This window comes from Nomascus leucogenys, chromosome 23, assembly GCF_006542625.1.
Source record: "Nomascus leucogenys isolate Asia chromosome 23, Asia_NLE_v1, whole genome shotgun sequence".
Lineage (NCBI taxonomy): Eukaryota > Metazoa > Chordata > Mammalia > Primates > Hylobatidae > Nomascus > Nomascus leucogenys.
The window spans coordinates 32,444,135-32,470,933 of NC_044403.1; the positions used below are offsets into that span (position 1 = coordinate 32,444,135).

Here is a 26,799-nt window from a genome sequence, read left to right on the forward strand (position 1 = left end):
TCTTTTTTTACATGAGTTTGTGTCTCAGGACGCTTTTGGTTTATTGCTTTACAGAGCTCAATCTAACAGATGAAAGCTTGAAAGGGGAGAGGAACAGGGGCAGCTGAAACATAAGAATAATAATTTCCAAGAAGCCTCTGGGAAGCTCTCCAGGTATTACCATGCAGTGTTTCCCTGCCCCTACCCATGCCCTTGAGTTAGATGAGGGATCAAGGAAACGGAAGCTACCTTAGATTCTTCGATCCATCCTTTCCACACCTCTCTGTCACTCAAGATGTCTCTATCACCTCACTCACTCATTGCCCCATTCCCTACCTAACTCCTTCTCACAGTCTGGCCAGAGCCCAGCTTAGCTCAGGGGTCTCTCAGTCCTGTCTCCTGCAAGAAGACTTCCAGGCTCCCTGCTCACTGCGAATAATCCCTTAAGGATGAATAACAGCTGCCATTTACAGTTAGTCATCATCTCCTGAAATCTCAAGCTAGACAGTGACGTATGTAGGACTCAGACCCCACATTCTCTGGTGTCAAAGTCTGAGCAGGTTTCCACTACATGTACTGTGCTTCAGCAAATAGCTGAGGTGGGACTCTGCCCTGTCCTAGACTCCAGGCTGAATGAACTACTCTCACAGCCACCTCTGTGGGCTGTTGCTGCAGAGAAACGAAGCTCCCTGGATGACCTTGGCCTCGTGCTCACCGCCTGCTCCTTCACTTATAACAGCTGTAGGGCTTTGCTTTATTTTAAACTTCGGCACTTCCTTTTGTCTTTATTGATTTAAAAAATGTTTTAAAATTCTAGCATATTAAAAAATCCAAACAATACTGAAAAAGTGGGGAAAAATATCTCCCTTACTGCCATCTCCTGATCTCAGTTCCACTCTACAAATGTAACTACTATTAACCGTTTAGTGAAGATTTTTTCAGACTTTTTCTATATGTGTATACATGTCTGTGTATGTTTGGGAAGTTTTTCTGACATCTCAGAGTTCTGCATCTATGTATCTTTGTTCTAAATCATCGTCCATTCCACATTGCAAGCTGCGAAACGGTAAGATAAATGTATTTTTAAATTAATCTACACAGCACCTGACCAAAGGGATACCTATTCTTGATGGATTTATAGGAGCACTTGTGTTGGAGACAGGGGTGGGAGGCAGGATCCCTCCAGAGAGACCCTGAGCTCACCAGATGGGAAGCGCACATGAGCTCCGGGGAAGACATCGTGCTTCATAAGCTCACCAGCAACTGGCCCAACCTGCCAGGGCGTGCACACTCCCCAGACTGCAAAATCACTCATGTGTGGGTTGTCCGGTGGCCGAGGGGAGGGGAGGGGAGGGGAGAAAAGGGGAGGGGGAGGCACAAGGGTGGAATGTGGGCTGGGCCAAGTTTAGAATTACAAGTGCCACAGAGGCGTTCTGGAACCACACTTTAAATAGCCAGCACCTTCCCCTTCCCCCTTAGATAATTCTTCTCCCGACTGGACCTCTGGCAGCAACTTCACTAAGGTTCGAAATGTTTTCTTCTCTTTTTTTTCTATTTCTGCATCTCAGACTGCAGGTTGGTGGGATCCATGGGACTTACAACCAAAGGATGTTTTTCTTACCCTCGCATAGAAAATATGCTTCTGACATGTATGTGTGCAAATGCAAAGATGATATGCTATTTTCTTGACTTTCTGAAACTTGGGTGGCTGTTGACTTAAGTGACAATGTGATTTGGAAAGAGAGAGCCCTAGATTGAGAGGAAAGACAACTGGATTTAAGTCCAAGAAAACAAAGTCTGTCTTCTATGAGAACAGAGAACAATGATCAACTCTTTGACAGGACTGAAAGAAAACAAAAATTTGAGTACCTGTTATTCTATTAAGTGTGTATACATATGTATATTTCCTCATTTAATTCTTGCAGCTAAGTATATCCTATCTGTCATCCCCACTTTTACAGATGAACAAACTAAGGCTCAGAGTCATTCATTAACTTCTCTGAAGTCAGACATTGTTATGAGAAAAAACTAATGTTTGAACCTGGCCTCATCTGACTCTATAGCTCATGGCCTTTCAGACACAACATGCTACCTCTGAGAAGCAGCTCTAATAAGGCTAAGGGAGCCAGGAAAGGGCTACTGTTTCTCCTAGGGTCTGGGAGGGTGGAGAAGGGAAGGCTTTCCATCACTGGGAGAGATCCATCAGCTGGTAAAGGGAGGGGAGGCCAGCACAGTCAGTACCTTAGACAATCTTCCCAAAAGGACTGAGGAGCCCTCTTGGGACCAGTTACTTGAGTTTCTCCTTTGTAGAAAGGAGCTCATTCCCTAATTTATCAAATAAACATAGATGCCTGCTGTTCCCTGACTTTTTTTTTTTTTTTTTTTTTTTTGAGACGGAGTCTCGCTTTGTTGCCCAGGCTGGAGTGCAGTGGCATGGTCCCGGCTCACTGCAACCTCCGCCTCCTGGTTTCAAGTGATTCTCCTGCCTCAACCTCCTGAGTAGCTGGGATTACAGGTGCCTGCCACCATGCCCGGCTAATTTTTGTACTTTTCGTAGAGATGGGATTTCACCATGTTGGCCGGGCTGGTCTCAAACTCCTGACCTCAGGTGATCCACCCGCCTCGGCCTCCCAAGTGCTGGGATTACAGGCGTGAGCCATGGCGCCCAGCCTGTTCACTGACTTTCTAACTTTCTGGGTCAGAGCCAAAGGAGAGTCTGTGGCCAGAAGAGGTTACTGCTGAGAAAGTTCTGTTAACACGAACTTTGCTTGAGGCATAGAAAGAAATCCATCTGCCTACTTCTCCAGAAAAGAGGCCACTCTGCAAAATCAAGGCAGAGTCATTAGAAGATGCTTTTAGTAGACACGCCAGTGAACCTAGGCAGCCACTGTAATCAAAGGGATGGAACTGAAAGAGCAGGGGCAGAGTGTGCAAGTTACTAGCTATATGGCAGCAGCAGTCACATTATTTAACCTCTCTGAGCTGCAACTTCCTTATTTATAATGTGGAGGTAATAATGCTTACATCTCAGGATTGTTGTGAGAATTAAATGAAAAGAATGTATGTGAAGTGCCTAGTCTATAGTAGTTGCTAACTAAGTGTGGGCCACATCCAGTCATCCTCAATCCCAAGAGCGGTCTGGAATGGGCCATTTCTGACAGTGAACGGTTAAAACTGCGATTTTTCATTTATGTCACCTTCTCTACTGTCACAGACTCCTAATTTGTCATCACCAAAAAAGAAAAAGAGTGCATAGTAAATCTCTCCCTTACGCCGATTTCAGAGAGACATAGAAGGAGTACTTAGACCACCTCATCTGATTCACAATTCCTGGTCCCACTCAACCTCTCCCCATCCTTTGACAGGATTTTTTTTTAAACTGGCTTTTATTTTTATGTTACAAAAGTAAAACACATTTTTTGATGTAAATGTAGAAAATATAGATAAGGAAATGTTCCTATAACCCAACTGCTGAAAGAAAAACATTTTGGTGGCTACCCTAATCCTTCAGTGCCTATAAATACTTTATAAAATATTTGTCAAGCATGATCATATTGTATGTACTGTTTTTTACTATATATTGCGAGCATCCTTTTGTGCTGATATACTTGTTTCTGTAACACAGGTTTTAATGATTATATATAGTAGTCCATTATATGAATGTGACATAATTTATCAACATATCTACCATTTTTGACAATTTATGTACTTTCTGATTTTTCGCTGTTATGAACAATAAATATCCTAATGCTACACCTTTCACTCACAATCACAATTATTTCCTTAGCGTAAATTCCTGCAAGGGAAATTGGTGGCTTTCAGGACATGTAAAATCCCATCCTTTCAACGTGTCCCAGCATACAGAGTAAAGAGACTGAAGCACATGCTAATCCCGATGAGGCTGACTGTAGGGCGGCAGGGAGAATTTAGACAGCACAGCAGCCCGTGAACTCCTCCATGTCTACAGTCCTCAACCCAAGAGGGCCTTATAGTGGAAGCAAAGGCTGTCCATCAGTACCAACACTTTCTTCCTGAAACAGGAAAGGAATATATATTTTCAGTAGCTGTCACCCAGCTTCTACCAATGAGAAATGCTAAGGAGGACGTGGTCTACAGGGAAGGGAATAGAAATTCACCTCTTCCAGTGCGTTCATTCCCTTATGGATTTGTTGGTAAAAGGAGGAGGAGGGGTTTCCTTCTGGGGTTCCCAACAGTAACATAGCATCCCACTTGTTTTCCAGGTGGGATGGATAGCAGGGTCTCAGGCACAACCAGTAATGGAGAGACAAAACCAGTGTATCCAGTCATGGAAAAGAAGGAGGAAGATGGCACCCTGGAGCGGGGGCACTGGAACAACAAGATGGAGTTTGTGCTGTCAGTGGCTGGGGAGATCATTGGCTTAGGCAACGTCTGGAGGTTTCCCTATCTCTGCTACAAAAATGGGGGAGGTGAGAGCCCTTGTGCCACCCCACCCACTCCTGGAAGGAGGATACTTCCATCTCCTGCGCTTATGGCCCCTCTGGGGAGTCGCATAGATGTATAGAATTCTGGAGGTAGGAGGACGCTTAGAGGTCATTAAGGACTCTCTGTAAGAGACTAAGACCCAGAAAAGTTACGTGACTGTCCCAGGGCTCTTTCTATTGTAACGTGGCATCGTAGAAATATGAGCACAAGCTGGAACCAGGTGGATGAGAGTTTGGATTCTGGCTCTGCTTCTTACACTCTGTGTGATCTTGGACAAGTTACTTAAGCTCTCAGAGCATCAATTGCCGCTCCTGCAAATTGAGATAACAATGCCTGCCTTTCAAGGTCATTGTAAGGATTAGAGACAATGTGTGTAAAGAACGTAATAAATAGTAGCTTTGCTGCTGATGATGTTGATACCAAACAGTTCTGTGGTCTTAAGATTCCCCAGCCTTGGCCTTGTGTCTTTTTCCTACTGTGCTGGCACGGTGAGGTTCCCTAAGCCATCCATTACCCAACCCCTTCTAGTATAGGCTCTGTTTTTAACAATTTCACAGCACAAATGTGTGCATGTTGTAGGGGGAGCATTACCTCCAGCTCTTTACTACGTCATCATTGGCTTCTCTTTCCCTTCTCTTTCAGCCCCCTAGGGTAACTCTGCTATCCCCACAGCAGTGACAGAAATTTTGCAACCACTAACCCACATTCAAGGAATTTTGTATCTCTGTGGGAAGCCCCAGAGGGATTTCCCAAGTACTGGAGGGTTCTGGGTGACCAGTGGGTTAGGAATGTCTCCTTGCTTATGGGTAAAGGGTATAGGATTGGGGCTCCCAGGTCTGATTTTGTAGTGAGACTGCAGCCGGGCCTGGAGGAATGTGGAATACAGAGGTAGGTCACCAGGGAAAATGATGAGAGGAGTGATAAGTTCATGGGCTACAGGATTTGAGGTCCTTTAAAGCAACACCTATCCTTTTGCAGGTGAGTAAGAGCTGCTGAGTGCATCCAGCTTGAGTCTCACAGTGATTTTAGAGAGAGAAAGTGTTCAATACAGAGGGGAGGTGTGGGAACTGGGGGAGAACACGAGAGATGCCCTGGGCCCATGGAGTCTGGTTCCCAGGTCTGTGGCAACTGGGGATTGTCCCTGGGTTGGAAGTTAACTTGTATGTTTCCAGAGGGATGAAAATGGGCTGATGTGTCCCTTCTTCCTAGGAATTTCTGGCCAGTGGCCTGAAATCATAGGACTTTGCTCCGTTTGCACTGTGAGGGAAGAGGGAAGGTCTACCCACTTTTTACCTAGTGCCGAATGCTCCACGTGCTTGTTTAGGAATTTAGGCCTGAGTACCCTCCCTTTGGAGAATCAGGAGAGATGGAGCTGGCCCAGGGCAAAAGCTGGAGGCTTGGGGACTAATCTGGCATTGGGACCCTGGGTCTGGAACCTGGTAACCAGCTTAGCTCCTCACATGGCAGAGAGATTAGGAGGTGAGCAGCTTTCCCCAAGCCTCTCTGGAATTGGGTAAAGGTTGGCCTGGGAATTAGCAGGAATGGCACGAAGAGGTGGGAGAGATTGCCTTCCAGGTCTAATGCAAACCACTGGGCTGACAGGAAAGTGGAGGGGAGCAGTGACTGGAGCGCGGGGGATGAGGGACTCTCCCCGGTCCTTTGTCTGGCAATGTTTGGGTCCCAGGGCTGTGTGGTGAGTCTGTGTGGGCCTGGGAACGTGTTGACTGTGTCTTGTGTGGGAACGCAGGCCCGAGGGGAAAAGAGCACGCACAGCCCTTGGTCGTTCACATGGGTCCTGTGTGGGGAGGTGGAGGCAGCAGGGCGGCGGCTGTTGTCTCCTTCTCCTTGGGTAGAGCCTGCCTTCCAGCACGCTGATTCTGGTGGAGAGTCCTGACATGTTTGGGAGTCCTGCCATCCAGTCAAGTTCTCTTTGTTTAACCCTTACACTACCTACCCATAACTTCTTCCCTTATCAAACACAGGGCCTGAGCACTCCTCTTCACTGTTCGCTGATGGATGACAGCAGCTGGAGGGGAGTGTTCTGAGGGACTGGGGAGATGCAGGCAGGGGCCCAGGTTTGCTCTGGAGGGCATGAGTCACCCAGGGCCACTGGCTGGGTTAGTGAAATGGCTCCTTTGCCAAGGTAAGCAGGCTGATCAAGTATGTGTGTGGTTAAGTAGAGGAAACTGGACCTGCCTGTTTTTCTGTTTTTTTTGGTGTTCTCAGCAGTTTAACCTTTCTGTCAACAGTTAACTCCTCTCACCTCCCAGGCAAAGCAAACTCCTACAGAGAATGGGCCCTTAAACTTCATCTTGTCATCCTCCTGTCTCTTTGTCAAAGAAGAGACTGCTGCCTCTTCCTGAAAGGACCCTTTGCTGCTGATGTGGGAAGGAGGCTGGGGAGAATGGAGACCCTGTAGATTGGTTGGACCCCTTTCCTCTTGGTTTAGTGCTTTTATTTGAACTCACCAGTCTCAGATTGGGGCCTGGGCTCCTGGGCATGGGAAGAGTGTTCTGAGCAAGCCCTGGAGAGGATGCTGGGATACTCCAGGCTGTGCCATCCTTCATAATGTACCCTACTGGCCTGCTGCTGGGCCCTTTCTTTAAATTCGTAGCTCCAAGTAGCCACTCTTGTGCTTGGCAGGGAGGGGGAGGGCAATCAGGGAATTTGATTCATTGTAGTATTTGTTACTGAGAAGCTCAGGGATGAAGAAGTCCTCAAAGCACAATTTTAGTTCCAAACTAAAAATGTAAGTGACATCTTCTTTGGTTTCTTCCAGCGTCAACATTTGGTAGATCTAATTTGAAATGAGTTCCAGAGCAGGGAAAGGGCTGAGGCAAGGCTATGATAGACCACAGGGCAAACAGCTGAAAACTGTAGTCAAAAGGCAGGGAAGCTGAGAAAGGGATACAAAGAAGCCCATCTGAAATCGGAAGCAACAGGGACGCTTTTAGGGAGGTGAGTGAGAGGGATGCCCCCCTCCATCGTCTCCTAGGTAAATAATCTCCCTGCTGTCCAGGACCTGCAGCTGATCCACCCCCAAGCACCTGCTTCGTCCTAATGGCTTTAGAATTTCCTGTCTCTGTCCGTTGCCTCGGCACATACTCAGCCAAGCCCTGAGCCTGTGTCATTCACCAGCAAACACTGAGCACGTGGCATAAGCCAGGAATTGTTCTAGGTGGTTGGGATACATCTATAAACAAAACGGACCAATTCCCTGTTCTCATAGGGCATACATTCTAGAGGAGGGAGACAGACACTACACAATAAATGGGATAAATGAGTTAATTAGATAGCATTCCAGAATTAATGAGTGCTATAGGAAAAGAACAAGGAGAGCTGGGTAAAGGGGATCAGGAGTGTGGGTGTGGGTGGCGGCAATTTTTAAAAGGGTGGTCATTGAGAGCATGTGAGCAAAGCCTTGCCAGGAGTGAGAGAATTGGCCATGTGGATATCATGGGGTTGGGTGAAAGTGCTTTCCTCTAGGCAGAGGAAACAAAGGTTGAAACAAAGCAAGAGTCTGGCTGGCTTGTTTGAGGAGGACTCAAGCCTGGAGCTGGGCAAGTGAATAGAAGGTAAGGTCAGGGAAGTAAATGGGCTGGGAACAGGGAGAGCGGCAGATCAGGTATGTCAGGTTGGCCACCCTCAGACTTCAGCTTTTGCTCTAGTGACAGTCAGATGCAGGGCAGGGTTTTGGGCAGCAGTAATCTTAAATTATTTCCCCCCCTCCCAGATGGAGTCTTGCTCTGTCACCCAGGCTGGAGTGCAGTGGTGTGATCTCAGCTCACTGCAACCTCTACCTACTGGGTTCAAGTGATTCTCCGGCCTCAGCCTCCCCAGTAGCTGGGACTACAGGTGTGCGCCACCACGCCCAGCCAGTTTCTGTATTTTTAGTTGAGACGAGGTTTTGCCATGTTGGCCAGGCTGGTCTTGAACTCCTGACTTCAGGTGATCCGCCCACCTTGGCCTCCCAAAGTGCTGGGATTACAGGCGTGAGCCACTGCACCTGGCTAGTTATCTTACATTTTAAAATAATCTCTCTAGCTGCTATGTTGAGAACTAAGTATAGGGGAGTGAGGGCAGAAGCTGACCAGTTATAAGGCAAGAATCTGGAGTCATCCTTAATTCTCTCCACCTCTCATAACTCTTGACTCTACCCAAACACCCAGGTCCTGGGAGCTTCAGGACCTCTCCAGCTCCCTGGACCCTGGTTGCTGGCAGAGTGAGTAACTCAGCACCCGAATGCCTGGGACTAGAGCCCCCCTCCCCGCCAAGATGAGATGTGCAGGACCCGACCACTTCTCATCCCCTCCACTGCTGGCACCCATCTAAGCAATCCAAGAGTTTTCACCTGAGTGACTGGAAGGAAGGAGCTGCCATTCACTGAGATGTGGAAGGCCATGAAGGGAGCAAGGTTTTGTTTTTGTTGTTGTTGCTTTTAATAGAGATGGGGTTTCGCCATGTTGGCCAGGCTGGTCTCAAACCCCTGGCCTCAAGTGATCTGCCTACCTCAGCCTCCCAAAGTGCTGGGATTACAGGCATAAGCCACTGTGCCTAGCCCCAGAGGAGCAAGTTTTGAAGGGAAAGTGAGGGGGTGAATTTTGGGAAAGTTGAGTTGAGGTATCTATTAGATGTCCACGTGGAAATGGCAAGTGGGCAATAGAATGTCAGTTTGGGGTTTGTGAGAGAGATCTGGCTGGAAGTGTGTATTTGGGGATCATTAGCATTTTGATGGTATAAGAAAAGAAGTCAGGACCTTTAGTGGGTCTGGGAGAAGATGGGAAACCAGCAGAGGAGACAGAAAATGAGAAACTGGTAAAGCAGGATGAAAACCAAGAGAATGAAGTGTTTTGGAAAGTCAAGTGAAGAAATTATATCAGGGAGAAGGGAGAGATTAACTGCAGCAAAGGCTGCAGATAGGTTTAAAAAAATGAGGAAAGGAAATTGATTGTTGGTTTTAGCAGCTGGGAAGTCATTGATGACCTTGATAAGAGCGGTTACAGTGGAGGGCTGGGGGCAATGACTGATTGAAATGGATTTAAGATAATGGGGGAGATGGGAGAAAAGAATTGGAAACAGTAAATGTGGGTTATTGGGGCAAAATGTGGGAGTAGGTAAAATGCACCCCCTGCTTGTGTATTTCCCTTCTGGGCGGAAGGAGGCCATGTGAGTCCTGCATAGCAGTGATAGTGTGCCAATGGCCAGACGCCTCGGGGATGGGGTGCTGAGCTGGCGAGGCGGCTGAAGAAGCTGTACATTTGAACTATTCCTCCAGCCCTCCACCCTCAGCTGCCAGGAGGGAAAGCAAATATGATTTTCTACTAGGGCCTGCCCAGTTACAGTTCCAGTCATGGGACGAGGAGATGCTGGATAACACAGGAGGCGTGACGTGGGAAGGAGGTAGGGGGAGAGGGTTCTGGTCATAGGACTGTCCGTAGCCAGCGGGGAATTTAAATCGCCTTCCTGCCTATCTCAGCCCAGATGAAAGAACCGTCTGCCAACATTTTCACTTAATTTCTAAGTCCAGGTTGCTGAAATTTCACTCAGGGCAGAAGTTACCCATGCCAAGAATCTTTAAGTTTTCCACTAGTCTCAGGACACCAGCTGGATACCATCTTTTGTGAGGACTTCCTCCCTGTCCCCTCCAACTCCTCTTCAGAGCCTCAGTCTTCCAATACCTAGGTCCTGGGTGCTTCAGAACACGGGCCTTCAGCTGAGACCTCACCAACTGCCTGGACCCTGGCTGCGGGCAGAGTTGCTCAACACCCAGAATTAACTTGGGACTGGAGTCCCCATGTGAGGCCACGACAGGAGGCACACAGAAGGGCCTGGAGGGGAAGGATCCCTCAGCTCCAGCCTGTAAAGGTGCACGGGGATGCCCACAAAAAGAGGATTCCCTTGGCAGCAAGGAAAACCATCAGCCTTATGCTGTTTATAGATAGCAGAGAATAAAGAGAAATAAGAAGCAGTGTTCATGTGTTCATATAAAAGTAATGGTGAATTTGGCAGTATGTAGCAGTGTGTTACCAAGCGTAGTTAATGACTCAGGGCTCACTGTTGGTCAGGCTCATGCCGAGGACAGCACATAACTCCTCACGGAAGCTCCTCGCTCTTCTGTCGCTCAAGTGAAAGATCGTCAGTTTATGCCGTAAGAAATCGGCTGGAACGTTACAAGTGACACCACAGAACGTGCTCCTTTTGAGAAGGGGGGCCAAGAGAGTGGCTGCTTTCTGGGATGGGGATGTGGTCTCTCCCATCTCACGGAGAAAATGCCAGCACATTTTAGAATTTTTGAGGAGACTAGTATGCATGATATGGGGGTGCAGGTAACTGTGAACTCCACCCCCCATCCCCAGGACTAACTTCATCTTTTGATGGTGGTGCCTGCGGAGGGGAAGAGGCAGAATGCCCTTCAAGACTCCTCAGTCTGTACCTGGCCCCGCTTGGCTCCCTCCCACCCCGACCCCTCTCACACTTCTACGGCCTGTAGCCCCTCCTTGCAGGTGTGGACTTTGGCCCTCTTGGCAGGCTGCCGAGGTGCTCAACGAGGCAGAGGAAGGAGGTGGGAGCAGCTGACCACGGGGCCCAGAGTTAAACACTGGCTTGGTTTATGGGGAAAGAGCAGGCAGCGTGAATATGGGAAGGGGCTTGGGCTGGGCCCATAGCTGTTTCTTGCTGCACTGGGCTCTCCACAGTGACTGTTCCTGTCAGCTGCTGGGTTCTGCATTCCCGTTTTCCTTCCTGCTCAGCAAACCTTGGACTGATTTATGGACTTCTTAGGCTGAATTGTTTGCTACCTTTCCTTCTTTGTCCTCATAATCAAGTCCCTGTTAGTACCTGAATTATGGATGTGTAGATTACAACCTTGAGAAGTGGAAGGTGAAGAACTGGAGAACTGGGTTCCTCATTAACTTACAATAGACCACACATATTTAAAGTGTACAATTTGATGAATTTTGACATATGTATATATGCATGAAACCACTGCCACAATTGAGATAACAAACATGTCCATCACTTCCAAAACAGTTACTCTTGTCTCTTTCTAATTCCTTCCTCCCAACTTTACTCCTGCCGTCGCATCCCACTGCAATCAATAATTATGCTAAATGCAAACTAAACTAGTTTGCTTTTCTTAGAATATTATATAAATGGAATCATACAGTGTGTTGATAATTATAATTGTGATACCACTATACTTTAGTTTGCATTTCTTAGAATATTATATAAGTGGAATCATACAGTATGTTGATAATTATGATACAGCATAATTATTTAGAGTTTCATTTATAGTTTTCACGTATCAGTATCCTTTGTTATTGAGCTGTCTTCATATATTCTAACACACAAGTCCTTTATCAGACATGCATTTTACAAATACTTTTTTTTTTCATTCTGTGTTTTGTAATTTTCGTTTTCTTTTTTTGAGATGGGATCTCACTCTCTCGCCCAGGCCGAAGTGCAGTGGTGCAGTCACGGCTCACTGCATCCTTGACCTTCTGAGCTCAAATGATCTTCCCACCACAGCCTCCCAAAAGTAGCTGCGACTATAGGGATGTGCCACCATGCCTGGAAAATTAAGAACTTTTTTTTTTTTTGGTAGAGACGAGGTCTCACTATGTTGCCTAGGCTGACCTCAAACTCCTGGGCTCAAGCAATCCTCCAGCCTTGGCCTCCCAGAGTGCTGGGATTACAGGCATGAGTCACTGCACCTGGACTGTTTGAACCTTACTGATTGGTTCTAATAGGTTTTTTTTTGTGTGCATTCCAAAGGATTTTCAATGTAGAATATCATGTCTTCAGAGAATAAAGCAGTGTTATTTTTTCCTTTTAAATCAGAATAAACTTTATTTCCTTATCTTGCCTTATTGGCAAGATTCTATGGCTAGAATCTCCAGTACAGTATTGAATAGAAGTAGTAAGAATAGACACTTGTTTTATTCTCAATCTTTGCAGTCTTTTACTATTAAGTATGATGTTAGCTGTAGGGTTTTTTTGCAGATGCCGTCTATCAAGTTGAGGAAGTTCTCTTCTCCTCATCATTACTGGGAGTTTTTATTAGGAATGACTGTTGGATTCAGTCAAATACTTTACTGTACCTATGAAATGATCATATACTTTTTCTTTTGTAATTTGTTAACAGGATGAGTCACATTATTTATTTATTTATCCATTTATTTTAAGAGCTGGAGACTACAACACTATGTTGATTTCTTAAAATGTTAAACCCACTTTGTATCCCTGGGATAAACATTACTATATAATATATTGTCCTATTAACATATTGTTAGATTTGATTTCCTAAAATCATTTAGAATTTTGGCATTTATGTTCATGAAATATGTTGATCTTTAACTTTCTTTTCTTATAATGTATTTGTCTGCTTTTATTATCAGGGTAGTGCTCACTTTATAAAATTGGTTGGGTAAGCATTCCATCTTTTCAATTTTTTGGAAGAGTTGGTGTAGAATTGCTGTTATTTCTTCCTTAAATATTTGGAGGATTCACCACTGAAGTCATTTGAGCCTGGAAATTTTTGTGGGATGGGTTTAAACCAAAAACGAATTTTCCTTAATAGTTATAGGGCTATTCAGACTGTTTCTCTTTGAGTTATGTTTTTTGAGAATTTTTTTATTTTACCTAAATTGTTGCACTTACTGGCATAAAGTTGTTCGTATATTTTCTTATTATTGTTTTAATATCTATAGAATCTTTACTGATGATACCTCTCATTTGTCATGCTGAGAATTTGTGTCTTCTAAAATTTTATCAATTTTATTATCTCAAAGAACCAGCTTTTGGTTCATGGATTTTCTCTGTTGTTTTCCTGTTTTCCATTTTATTGATTTCCACTCTGATTTTTATTTCCTTTGACTTACTTTGGCTTCCATTTGCTCTTATCCTTCTCATTTCTTTCTTTCTTTTTTTTCTAACTACACCCTCATTTCAGCAATGATTTCTCATTTCTTAAGGTGGAAGCTGAGGTAATTGACTTGAAACTTTTCTTTTTTTTTTTTTTTTTTTTTTTTTGAGACGGAGTCTCGCTGTCGCCCAGGCTGGAGTGCAGTGGTGCAATCTCGGCTCACTGCAAGCTCCACCTCCCGGGTTCACGCCATTCTCCTGCCTCAGCCTCTCCGAGTAGCTGGGACTACAGGCGTCCGCCACCTCGCCCGGCTAATTTTTTGTATTTTTGGTAGAGATGGGGTTTCACCATGTTAGCCAGGATGGTCTTGATCTCCTGACCTTGTGATCCGCCTGCCTCGGCCTCCCAAAGTGCTGGGATTACAGGCGTGAGCCACCGCGCCCGGCCTGAAACTTTTCTTCTTTTATCATTTAGTAAATCTCCTAAGTACTGCTTTAGCAGCATGCCACAAATTATGATACTGGGTTTCATTTCATTCCGTTCAAGATACTTTCTAATTTCTCTTTTGATTACTTCAGTAGAGCCACAGGCTATTTAGAAATGTGTTACCTAATTTCCAAATAGGTGGAAATTTTCCAAATGTCTTTCTCTGATAGATTTCTAATTTAGTCAGAGAACCGATTTTGTATTACTTGGATCCTTTTAAACTTACTGAGATTTGATCTCTGGTCCAGGATATGGGCCTATCTTGGCGGAATACTTCATGTTCACCTGAAACTAATGTATATTCTGCTGTTGGACTGTTGGGTAGAATGTTCAATAAATGTCGACTAAGTTGAGCTGGTTGATATAATTTTCAAATCTTTTATATCCGTACTGATTTCCTGTATGCTTATTCTATAAATTATTGAGAGAGGGCTGTTAAAGTTTTTAACATTTATCAGGAATTAGTTTATATATTTCTCTTTGTAGTTCTGTCAGTTTTTGCTTCATGTATTTTGAAGCTCTTATTAGGTGAATATGCACTTGAAATACTGATTGATTAATTGACCCTCTTGATTAATCGACCCTTTAATCATTATGAAATGACCTTCTTTACCCTTGGTAATATTCTTTGCTCTGAAATTTACTTTGTGTGACATTAAGATAAACTTTGCAGATTTATTTTGAGTGGTGTTAGCATGGTATATCTTTCTTTCTTTCTTTCTTTTTTTTTTTGAGACGGAGTCTCGCTTTTGCCCAGGCTGGAGTGCAGTGGTGCAATCTCGGCTCATGGCATGCTCCACCCACCGGGGTTCATGCCATTCTCCTGCCTCAGCCTCCCAGCATGGTGTATCTTTCTGTCCTTTTACTTTTAACATCTTCATGTCTTTTTTATTCAAAGTGCATTTTCTTAAGGCAGCATATAGTTGAGTCTTGTCAGTTTTTTAAAAGCCAGTCTAACAATCTCTGCCTTTTATTTGGGATATTTAGACCATTTGCATTTAATATGATTATCCATATAATTAGGTTTAACTCTATCATCTTATTATTTGTTTTCTATTTGTCCTATCAGTTATTCATTTCCCCCTTCCCTCTCCTCCTGCTTTTTTTTGGAATAATTGAATATTTTTTTAATTCCATTGTTAGCTTTCTTCTTTTTGTTGGCTTATTAGCTGTAACTTTGTTGTGTTATTTTAGTGAGTGTTTTAAACTTTGTAGTATACATCTTTAACTTATCACAGTTTATCTTCAAGTGATAATGTACCACTTTATATATAAGAACGTTAAAATATTACAATTTCATTTCTTTTCTCCTGACCTTTGTGCTCTTGTTATACATTTTCATATGTTATAAAATCCATATTACATTGTTTTTATTTTTGTTTAACCAGTCAATTATCTTTTAAAAAAATTTGAATAATAAGAAAAACATTCTATATGTTTATCTATGTAATTACTATTTCTAAAGCTTTTTATTACTTTGTATAGATTCATATTTCTATCTGGTAATATCATTTCACTCTCCCTGAAGGAGTTTCTTCAACATTTCTTATAGTTCAGTTCTGCTTGTGATAGATCCTTTCAGGTTTTGCATGTCTTAAGAAACAGTTATTTCACTTTCATTTTTGAACAGTATTATTGCTGGGTATAGAATTCCAGGTTGACAGCTTTTTTTTCCCCCTCATTTATTACTTTAGCAAATGTGCTTCCTTATCACTGTCTTCTCTTCTGCATTGTTTTAAATGAGAAATTTGATGTTATTCTTATCTTTGTTTGTCTGTACATATGTGTCCTTTTTCTCTGGTGACTTTTAAGGTTTTCTCTTAAAAGCTCCATATTCTGGTTTAAGTAATGTGATTATGATGCACCTTGGACTAGTTTTTTTCATTTTTTTTTATCTTGGTGTTTGTTGAACTTTTTGGATCTTTAGGTTTATAGTTTTCATAAAATTTGTAAAATTTTCAGCTGTTATTTCTGTAAGCTTTTTCTCACCCTTTTCTTTCTTTCACAGACTCCCATTACGTTAAGCTTTTTGAAGCTGTCTCACCACTTAGGCACACCTGCTCTTTTTTTAAAAAAATTTCTTTTTTCTTTTCTTTCTTTCTTTTTTTTTTGAGATGGAGTCTCGCTCTGTCACCCAGGCTGGAGTGCAGTGGTATGATCTCAGCTCACTGCAAACTCCACCTCCCAGGTTCAAGTGATTCTCCTGCCTCAGCCTCCCAAGTAGCTGGAATTACAGGCATGCACCACCACACCCAGCTAATTTTTGTACTTTTAGTAGAGACAGGGTTTCACCATGTTGGCCAGGCTGGTCTTGAACTCCTGACCTCAGGTGATCCACCTGCCTCGGCTTCCCAAAATGCGGGGATTACAGGCATGAGCTACCACGCCCGGAAAAAATTTTCTTTTTTCTCTCTGTGTTTTATTTTGGATACCTTCTACTATGGTTCGAGTTCACTAATCTTTTCTTCTGCTCTGCCTACTAACATTAATCCCATCCAACGTATTTCTTTAAATCTCACACACTGTAGTGTTCATGTTCAGAAGTTTTATTTGGGTCTTTTTCAATATCTTTTATATCCCTAACTTTTGGAACACTTGCAATACAGTTATAGTAACTTTTAAATGTTCTCATCTGCCAATTCTAACATCTTTGTAAATTATGTGTCAGGTTCAATCTCCTTGCTATGAGTAACATTTTCCTGATTCTTTGCTTTCCTGGTAATTTTTGATTGAATACCAGTCCAGGTAATATTTTTGCTTTATGGGTTGCTGGATAATTAATTAATTAATTAATTTTTGAGACAGAGTCTCACTCTGTCGCCAGGCTGGAGTGCAGTGGAGTGATCTCGGTTCACTGCAACCTCCACGTCCCGGGTTCAAGCAATTCTCCTGACTCAGCCTCCCAAGTAGCTGGGACCACAGGCGCATGCCACCATGCCCAGCTAATTTTTGTATTTTATTTATTTATTTATTTATTTTTATTTTTATCTTTTGAGATGGAGTCTTGCTCTGTTGCCCAGGCTGGAGTGCAGTGGCGCGATCTCCGCTCACTGCAACCTCCGCCTCCTGGGTTCACAGCATTCTCCTGCCTCAGCCTCCCAAGTAGCTGGGACTACAGGCACCTGCCACCACACCCGGCTAATTTTTTTGTATTTTTAGTAGAGATGGGGTTTCACCGTGTTAGCCGTGATGGTCTCGATCTCCTGACCTCGTGATCCACCCGCCTCAGCCTCCCAAAGTGCTGGGATTACAGGCTTGAGCCACCGTGCCCGGCCAATTTTTGTATTTTTACTACAGATGTGGTTTCATCATGTTGGCCAGGATGGTCTCGATCTCTTGACCTAGTGATCCACCTGCCTCGGTCTCCCAGAGTGCTGGGATTACAGGCGTAAGCCACAGCACCCTGCCTTTTTTTTTTTTTGAGATGGAGTCCCACTCTGTTGCCCAGGCTGGAGTGCAGTGGCATGATCTCGGCTCACTGCAACCTCTGCCTCCCAGGTTCAAGCAATTCTCCTGCCTCAGCCTCCCAAGTAGCTGGAACTACAGGTGCGTGCCACCACGCCAGGCTAATTTTTGTATTTTTAGTAGAGACAGGGTTTCACTATGTTGGCCAGGCTGGTCGTGAACTCCTGACCTCGTGATCTGTCCGCCTCAGCCTCCTGAAGTGCTGGGATTACAGACGTGAGCCACTGCACCCGGCCAGTTTCGTATTTCTGTAAATATTCTTGAGCTCTGTTCTTGGACCAGTGAAGTTACTTGCTCTTTTTACGTCTTGCTTTTAAGATTTGTTAGGTGGGACTAGAAGTGTGCTCAGTCTAGGGATAATTCTTCCCCATCACTGAGGAAATGCCCTTCTGCACACTCTGCCTAATGCCTGGTGAGTCTTGAGATTATTTACTCTGGCAGTATGTGAGCACCATTACTTTTAATCATTTTGAATGGTTCTTTCCCTCACCTCAGTGTTCTCACACATATGCACTGACTAGTACTCAGCTTGAGGGGGACCCTCTGCAGATAAGCAGATTTTCCTGTCTGTGCAGTTCTCTCTTCTCTGGTACTCTATGTCCTATGAACTGTCCTGTCCACTTTGCCAGCAGATGACAGGTCCACGGTAGAGAAAATACCAGTATATCTGGCATCAGTAGTCTTGTCTCCGCCAATGCTTATAAAAACAGAAGGAGACAGATTACTAGCTTAGTTCATTTTGTGTTGCTACAACACAACACCTGAGATGGGTAATTTATAAGGAACAGACATTTATTTCTTATAGTTTTGGAGGTTGGGAAGTCCAGGGCAAGCAGTCCACCTCTGGTGAGGGCCTTCTTCTTTGTGTCATCCCATGGCAGAAGGCAGAAAGGCAAGAGAATATTCATGTAAAAGACAGCCAAATACACTTTTTTTTTTTTTTTTTTTTTGGACAGGGTCTTGCTCTGTCACCCAGGCTGGAGGGAGGGCAGTGGCACAATCACAGCTCACTGCAGCCTCAAACTCCCGGGTTTAATCAATCCTCCCACCTCAGCCTCCCAAGTAGCTGGGATTACAGGCACACACAGCCATGCCCAGATAATTTTTTGTATTTCCTTTAGAGACAGAGTTTTCCCATGATGCCCAGGCTGGTCTTGAAGTCCTGGGCTCAAGCGATCCTCCCACCTCAGCCTCCCAAAGTGCTGGGATTACAGGCGTGAGCCACCGTGCCTGGCCCAAACTCATTTTTATAACAAACACATTCTCACAGTAATAACATTAATCCATTCATGAGGGCAGAGCCCTCATGACTTACATCTTATGAGGCTCCATGTCTCAACACTGTTGTATAGTGAATTAAGTTTCCAACACACGAACTTTAGGGGATATATTCAAACCGTAACAGTGACTGAAAGGGCATCTGATTTCAGCCTACTAAAAGACTACCTGACATTAACAGCAATGCTTTCTTTGAAAAGGAATATAGACTGTGGGCTGTGCCAATGCTCCTAGACATCCATTATTTAACAAGCTCCTTGTTATTGCCACAAGTTATGTGGTTAGCAGTAATTGTTCAGTGGGGAACAAACTTTAATAGGTATAGACGGAAACTTTGCAGTGACAAAAGGCAAGAGGCTGTGCAGATCTTAGGTAACGTGGTGACTCTTGATCTCTGCTATGTTGCAAACATCTAGACAGCTGTCTCCTGCAGTTTTGCATGTTCTGTACCTCTGAGATTCTGACTGGCAGTATGGGTAGGTAATGGGAGGAGGTGAATGCAGACCATGAGGAGAATAGTCCCAGGAAACGAACAGCCTGTTTTCTAACCACAGGTGCCTTCTTCATCCCCTACCTCGTCTTCCTCTTTACCTGTGGCATTCCTGTCTTCCTTCTGGAGACAGCACTAGGCCAGTACACTAGCCAGGGAGGCGTCACAGCCTGGAGGAAGATCTGCCCCATCTTTGAGGGTGAGTAGCTCTGTACCTGATTCCAAAGCATCTACATTAGTGGTTATAAACCTTGTTGGGAATGACTTGAGTGATTAGTAGCAGTTCTGAGGTTAAGATAAGACCCCGAGTCTCTATGCTAAACCCCCTTGGTTTGTGGGCTGCATACTGAGCTAGTCAGCTGATCTATCAGAGAATGGGCGAGAAACAGCAGTGAGGATGGGCAGAGGCTTTACGTTAAGTAAGAAGAGTGCAAAGCTACTTTAGCTATATGTTTTAAATACATAACAATGTTGTATTTTAAGACATATTTAAATCAATTATAAAATATTTTAAAAGAGAACTTTAAATGAGAAAACATTATTTCATTAATAGTTCTATCTTGGCCAGGCATGGTGGCCCATGCCTGTAATCCCAGCACTTTGGGAGGCTGAGATGGGTGGATCACCTGAGGTCAGGAGTTCAAGACCAGCCTGGTCAACATGGTGAAACTAAAATACAAAAATACAAAAAATACAAAACATTAGCCAGGCATGGTGGTGGGCACCTGTAATCCCAGCTACTCAGGAGGCTGAGGCAGGAGACTCTCTTGAACCTGGGAGGCGGAGGTTGCAGCGAGCCGAGATTGCGCCACTGCACTCCAGCCTGGGCGACAAGAGCAAAACTCCATCTCAAAAAAAAAAAAAAAAAAGTTCTATCTTGACACAAGTATTTAAAATGTACAGTATTTAATTTCATTATTTCTCCATATATAGGATTTTCTTTACGTTTTTATTTTGAAATAATTATAGATTCACAGGGAGTTACAATCATAGCAGTTTTCCTCAGTGGTAAATTGAACTCCCGGCCTCAGACAATCCTCTCACCTCAGCGTCCCGCATAGCTGAAATTACAGGTGCCACCACTGTCCACCGTTCCTAGCCCAATTCTGCAGTTTCCCCGCAGGCATCGGCTATGCCTCCCAGATGATCGTCATCCTCCTCAATGTCTACTACATCATCGTGTTGGCCTGGGCCCTTTTCTACCTCTTCAGCAGCTTCACCATCGACCTGCCCTGGGGCGGCTGCCACCACGCGTGGAACACAGGTATGGTCCTCACCCAAGGGTCCACTCCTCCTCTTGTTCTGTCACATTCACCGGAAGTGGGACTGTCCCTTTATCCCACCTTAACACGGACACACCAGAAATCACCCAAGTCGACCGTGGAGAACTTATGTCAAGAATAAGATCAAGAATTCACCAGCATCACAGGCAAAATGTCAGGAACTTTTTAAAGAAAAAATTAACATATTCAGTGAGAACTGACCACTTTTATGTTGTTTAGCCATTTTCTTAAATCAATTTGAAATATGGTTAGTTCGATATATGGATATATGTTTTGTTCATTCATTTGTTTCTCGTATCTTCTTTCCGGTACATTTTAGATCTTTCAAACTTGCAATTCATCTGGACTTGCTTGTCAGGGGTGGCAGAGGCGGGAGAAAATCCACGTGTAAGTGGACCCGCACAGTTCAGATCCATGTTGTTCAAGGGTCTGCTGTGATTTATAACAGCAATTACAGTCACGTGTCACTTAATGACAGGGGTACACTCTGAGAAATGCATTGTTGGCAATTTCGTCCTTGGATGAACATCACAGAGTGCACCTGCACACGCCCACATGGCCCAGCCCATCACACACCTGGGCTGTATGCTATAACACTGTACTGAACACTGTAGGTACTTGTAGCACAATGGTAAGTGTCTGTGTATCTAAACATAGTGAAACATAGAAACGGTACAGTAAATGTGCAGTATTTTATAATCACGTGGGAACACTGCCATATAGGTGATCCACTGTTGACTGAAACGTTGCTATGTGCTGCATATCTGCAATTTCTCCTGTGCTTATACGACTACCTGAGCCACCCATGGCCATAGAACTACTGAGTCTAACGTATAGAAAGTAACAACAACAACAAAAATATCTAGGGCAATGCTGTCCAAAAGAACTGTCTGTAATGATGAAAATGCTCTTTGCGCTATCCAATATGGTAGCTATTAATACCAGCTACATGTGGGTATGTATTTATTTACCTTTTACGGGCAGTCCCACTGAACAAGCGTAGGGTTGGAGTGACTCCTATATGTGGTTATTGGGCACCTGAAATGTGGCAAGTGGTCTGAGGAACAGCACTTTAGCATTTGCATTGAATGTTAACTCAAACAGCCACAGGTGGCTCGTGGCTGCCCTATTGGACGGCATGGCTGGAGAGCACAGTGGACGCTGTTCTGCTTGGATTCCTGGCACATCCCTCTCTCCTTGTGCAAATATCTTCCGGTGCCAGTCAACGAGGCCCTAGCCCTTTGAAGTGGGCTAGCCATGATTAATTCTTTCTTTCTTTTTCATCTGTTTTATTTTTATTTTTTTGAGATGGAGTCTCACTCTGTTGCCCAGGCTGGAGTGCAGTGGCGCCATCTCAGCAGGGATCAGGAGGCGCATCCTCCACCCCCCAGGTTCAAGCAATTCTCTGCTTCAGCCTCCCAAGTAGCTGGGATTACAGGCACCTGCCAACACGCCCAGCTAATTTTTGTATTTTTAGTAGAGACAGGGTTTCACCATTTTGGCCAGGCTGGTCTTGAACTCCTGACCTTGTGATCCACCTGCCTCAGCCTCCCAAAGTGCTGGGATTACAGGCGTGAGCCACTGTGCCCGGCCCAATTCTTTCTGGCTTAGATAAGTTCCTCAATTCTGAACTGGAGTTTGAATCCTTTACTTGCCCGGAAAAGCATTTTTGCATGGTTAGCATGATATTCTTCATCCCTTCATGACCTGACTCCTGTCTGTGTCACCACCTCACCTTTACCTCTCTTGCCTTGTGCATGATGCTCCCCTTCCAGGCACATCTTTGTGCATCACTGCCACCACCTCCATTCCACCATTATTTTTCAAAGGGAAAGTAAACCTTGGGGGTACCTCCTCCAACACCCCAAGATTGGATTAGGTTCTTGTTAAATGTGTCTGGTAGCACCCGCACCGGCCCCGGCCCTGCGGCTGCACTTCCCTCACTTTTCATCTGTTTGTTGACTTGGTTTTCCCACTAGTCATCAAGATCGTGAGGGCAGAAAAGCTGTCTTTATCTCCACAGCTTCTGTGCCTAGCACAGTGCTGGCTCCATCATAAGCACTCAAAAATATTGATTGAATGAATCAAGGTTTAAAGAGCTGTTTTATTGTAATTAGTCTGGGGGCGGTGGCTCACACCTGTAATCCCAGCACTTTGGGAGGCCGAAGCCAGTGGGCTGCCTCAGCTCAGGAGTTCGAGACCAGCCTGGGCAAGATGGTGAAACCCCATCTCTACTAAAAATACAAAAAATTTGCCAGGGTCGGTCATGCACACCCATGGCCCTAGCTACTTGGGAGGCTGAGACAGGAGGATTGCTTGAGCCTGGGAGGTGGAGGTTGCAGTGAGCCAAGATTGTGCCACTGCACTCCAGCCTGGGTAATAGAGAAAGACTTGGTCTCCAAAAAAAATCTGTTTTATTGTACTTCTCTAGCTTTATATATATTTTCTTTTCTTCCTTTTTATTTTTTTAAATATCCATGTGTACTGAAACCACCCTTGACAACCAGCCTGTCAGATAGTAAAGATTTTATCCAGATCTCAGTGGAGTCCCTCTTGAAACAATTTTGTCAATTTTTGGTGGCCTAGAGCTCTTGCTTCAGGGCATCATTAGGCCCATCTTCCTGTGGATTGCCTGGGGGTCTCTGGGACAATTCTGGGGCACATTGAATACCTGAGTGTTATTTTTTGACACTGTGACATCTCTCTTAGTGAGCCTGGTTTGACTCAGAGCCTAGCATTTGAACAGCACGAGATACGCTGTCCCGCCAAGATGAAATCGTGCTTTTCTGGGTGTGCTGCAGCGTCCAGGAAAGTGAATGGTTTAGTGGAGAGAGCACCTAGCTGGCCTTCAATCACCCAACAGATACTTGTTGAGCTCCTGCTGTATGCCAGGCTCTGTTCTGAGCACAGGGAATATGGTAATAAACAAAAACAAAGACCCCACCCTCCTGGGGCTTTCCCTGTAGCGATGGGAGGTAGACATAAACAAAACAAGTGAATGACAAGTGTCCGGTTAGAAAGCAGCAGTACATGTTGTGTTAGAAGACGGGCTATGGAGGAACATAAAACAGAGACTGTGAGTTTTATGGGTGGGATTGCAATTTTAGGTGGCATGATCAGGAAAGGCCTTACTGAGATGCCCATTCAGCACTGGTCTGAAGGAGGAGGGGGAACGAGTCATCGAGCTGGGGGACAAGAACTCTAGGAAGAAGGCACTGAGGCGGCACAGCACCTAACACACCCCATGTGTGCAGGGAGCAGGGAACAGGGTGGACGTGGTAGAGCAGGTGGCTGAAGGGGCAGGGAACAGGGTGGACGTGGTAGAGCAGGTGGCTGAAGGGAATGGTGTGGGAATGGATCTAATATGGCCTTGAAGGCAACTAAAGGGGTTGCAGCTTTTTTCTTTGAGTGGGACGGGAAACCCACGGGAGGCCTTTACCTGGGGTGTGACATAGAGTGATCTAAGGTTTAACAAAATGGAGATTCCACGAAGGGGGGCAAGGGTGAGAGCTGAAGGCCAGGCAGGAGACGGGAGCTGATGGTGCCCACCCTGTACCAGGGTGGTGGTAGTAGAGGTGACAAGAAGGATCAGTCTAGATATTTTGAAGGTGGAACCCAGACAATTTGCTGCCCTGGGTTCCAGCCTACACTTGGTCATTCATGAGCAGATACAGGCCATTTCTAAGAAGATCCACTGTCTTCATGGGCACAATGGGGAAAACAGTATCTGTCTTAATATTTCCCAGGATTATTGTATTTATCAAACATAAAAAAGTCAGTACTCTTTGTAAAACTCCAAAGTCACACACAAATAATAAAGAGCACCATCTATTGAGCACTCTACATCCATGTTTTCATTTAATTTCTTGTCAATCCTACGTAATGGATCTTACTATCTACATTTTAGAGACGAGCGAAGCAAAACACAGAGAGCTGAGTTAGAACTTACCCATGGCCGCACAGTTCATACCTGTGGGGTCAGCATTCAAGCCAGAGCTTTCCAACCTGCGCTCTCGGCCACTCTGAGACATCACTTCCCTCTTATTATTCCTTGAAGGTGGTGACTTTGCACAGGACGCTTACATAGAAATGTTAGCATGCCTTGAAGCAGCGGACCTGAAGTGCATCTTTCCTGTTGTCCTCTGATCATGCTTGAGGAGAATGTGTACCCAAGCATCTATGTACCCACATGTCCAAGTGTGCAGGAGACAGTGAGCTGCATTTGTTGAGGTTATTACGTGTGGGCGGATGTTTTGTACAGATAACAGTCTGGCTCCTGCCAAATACCTTCCTTCCCATTCTCCTAGAATTTCACCCCACTCTCTAGTTGTGTCATAGGCTGGCTGATGATTTTTCTCTTTTTTCCCTTCTCGTGACCCATGGGTAGAGCACTGTATGGAGTTCCAGAAGGCCAACGGCTCCCTGAATGGTACCTCTGAGAATGCCACCTCTCCTGTCATCGAATTCTGGGAGTAAGTGAGACCCTCCCCCACCCAGTGTGGGCCATGTGTTCAGAAGAAGGGTATGGGGAGGAGTTCACACCAAGGTCACTCTCAATGGACAGCAAGGGAAGAATTTCCACTAAGTGGCTTCTTTCTGTGGTGCCTGTGTTTGTGGTTATTGCAGGACTGGTTTCAGAGATGAGACTTCAGTTCTCCTGGGGCTGTGCCTGGCCTTCCTTGCCCGCACCCCTGCCCCGCGTTAGACAGTGTGTGTGCATATGTGCTCTCACTCCGCACTGCCTCCTCCCTGTGGCTGCAAGAGTGTGGACTCTGACCCACCCCCTCCCCCCAGTACTGATATTCACCCAGGGCAAGAGTCCTGCCGTCAAAAAGTCCTGAAACCCTGATTGGGAACATAGGTGCCTGCGCCTCCTTCCCCTGGCTGAGGACAAAGCACTCAGAGCAAACTTACCTGGAACAGTCTCCATTCTCCACCTTTATGTCCACCTCCAGCTCTGGGCTACGGATGGCCTCATGTGAAGAGAGCGGAGAAGCCTTTGGACAAAAGCCTGGAGGCAGGCTCAGCTCCACTGTCCCAGGACGGGGCCACAGAACTGAGGCTGGCAGAAAAAGTAAGCCAGGTTCAACCCTTCTCTCCCCAGGCGGCGGGTCTTGAAGATCTCTGATGGGATCCAGCACCTGGGGGCCCTGCGCTGGGAGCTGGCTCTGTGCCTCCTGCTGGCCTGGGTCATCTGCTACTTCTGCATCTGGAAGGGGGTGAAGTCCACAGGCAAGGTTTGTGTGGGGAGCTGCTGCCCCTCCCATTCCCGGACTCCCTGCCCTCACTGGGGGCTGTCACCCAGGGGTTCTCTAAGCTGTGGCCCCGTCGAGGATGGGAGGCGATGACCCAGCAAGGATTTGATGTGGCTCCCTTCCTTGATTCTGTGCCTCTCCTAGATTCACATACTTTTGGTTTTTGGGACTGGAAGAGAGCGAGAAAGGCAGGAAGGACACCTCCAGGGTAATATGATCTTGGAATTGACGATGGGTGGGCACACTGCAAATTGAACACAAGTCATGGTTCCCTAATTCATACAACAGTTCTTTGGAAAAATAATTCCATGAAGACTCCTCATCTCACAATGATTCTTAACCAACTCAGGAATTCCAGGGGACTCTTTACCCTGGAGCAAAGAAAGCATTCTGAATTCTCCTGAACTCTTGCCCTGGGGGCCTCTCCTAATCTGGCTGCCTCGTTGTGCTAAGCTAGTAAGCTCTGTGAGGACAGGGGTCACATGTCACAAATCTTTTCATATCTGACAATCCTTGCCATGAATGCTAAGCACACTTGTTGGGAGAATGCCAAATGTCATTCAGTCACTCAACAAATATTTATTGAATATGTGTCAGGGGAGGTGGGAGCCTTTAGCTGGAGGGAGGAAGGGAAGAGGGGAGGCTGTGGTTCAAGGGATAGGGGAGATGGAACTATATGCGGAAACCCACCCCCAATATTTTGACGTAGGTTCTTTCTATTTTCCATAAGTGTTGGCTGGCTGAGAAATAAAGAGAGACCGTATAAAGAGAGGAATTTTACAGCTGGGCTGCCGGGGGTGACATCACACAGCAGTAGGACCGTGATGCCCACTTGAGTGTCAGACCAGCAAGTTTTTATTAAGGGTTTCAAAAGGGGAGGGGGTGTAAGAACAGGGAGTAGGTACAAAGATTGCAGGCTTCAAAGGGCAAAAAGCAGAACTACTATTAAGGATCTAACAAAGATCACCTGCTTCTGAGGGAACAGGACAAAGGGCAAAAGCAGAACTACTAAAAAGGGTCCAACAAAGATCACAGGGCAAAGGGCAAAAGCAGAACTACTAATAAGGGTCTATGTTCAGCAGTGCACGTATTGTCTTGATACACATCTTAAATAACAGAAAACAGGGTTCGAGAGCAGAGAACTGGTCTGACCACAAATTTACCAGGGCAGAGTTTTTCCCCACCCTAGTCAACCTGAGGGTTCTGCAGGAGACCAGGGCGTATCTCAGTCCTTAT

General features: G+C 45.2%; 1 protein-coding gene and 1 long non-coding RNA gene across 2 annotated transcripts in view; both read left to right on the top strand.

Annotated features, from left to right (window-relative positions):
• The first annotated feature begins 1,350 nt into the window (after positions 1–1,350).
• Positions 1,351–26,799, top strand: part of SLC6A13 (solute carrier family 6 member 13) — a 40,613-nt gene continuing 15,164 nt past the window's right edge. The window contains exons 1-6 of the mRNA XM_030804647.1: positions 1,351–1,628; positions 4,221–4,427; positions 19,090–19,224; positions 20,149–20,289; positions 24,696–24,780; positions 25,413–25,545. Of these exons, the coding sequence (XP_030660507.1) occupies positions 1,568–1,628; positions 4,221–4,427; positions 19,090–19,224; positions 20,149–20,289; positions 24,696–24,780; positions 25,413–25,545 (762 nt within the window). The 5' untranslated portion in view covers positions 1,351–1,567. The remainder of the gene's footprint in view (positions 1,629–4,220; positions 4,428–19,089; positions 19,225–20,148; positions 20,290–24,695; positions 24,781–25,412; positions 25,546–26,799) is intronic.
• LOC105738883 lies at positions 6,558–10,411 on the top strand. Its single transcript, XR_001114737.2, has 3 exons — positions 6,558–6,586; positions 7,223–7,401; positions 10,126–10,411. It is a non-coding gene; the product is annotated as an uncharacterized LOC105738883 (long non-coding RNA).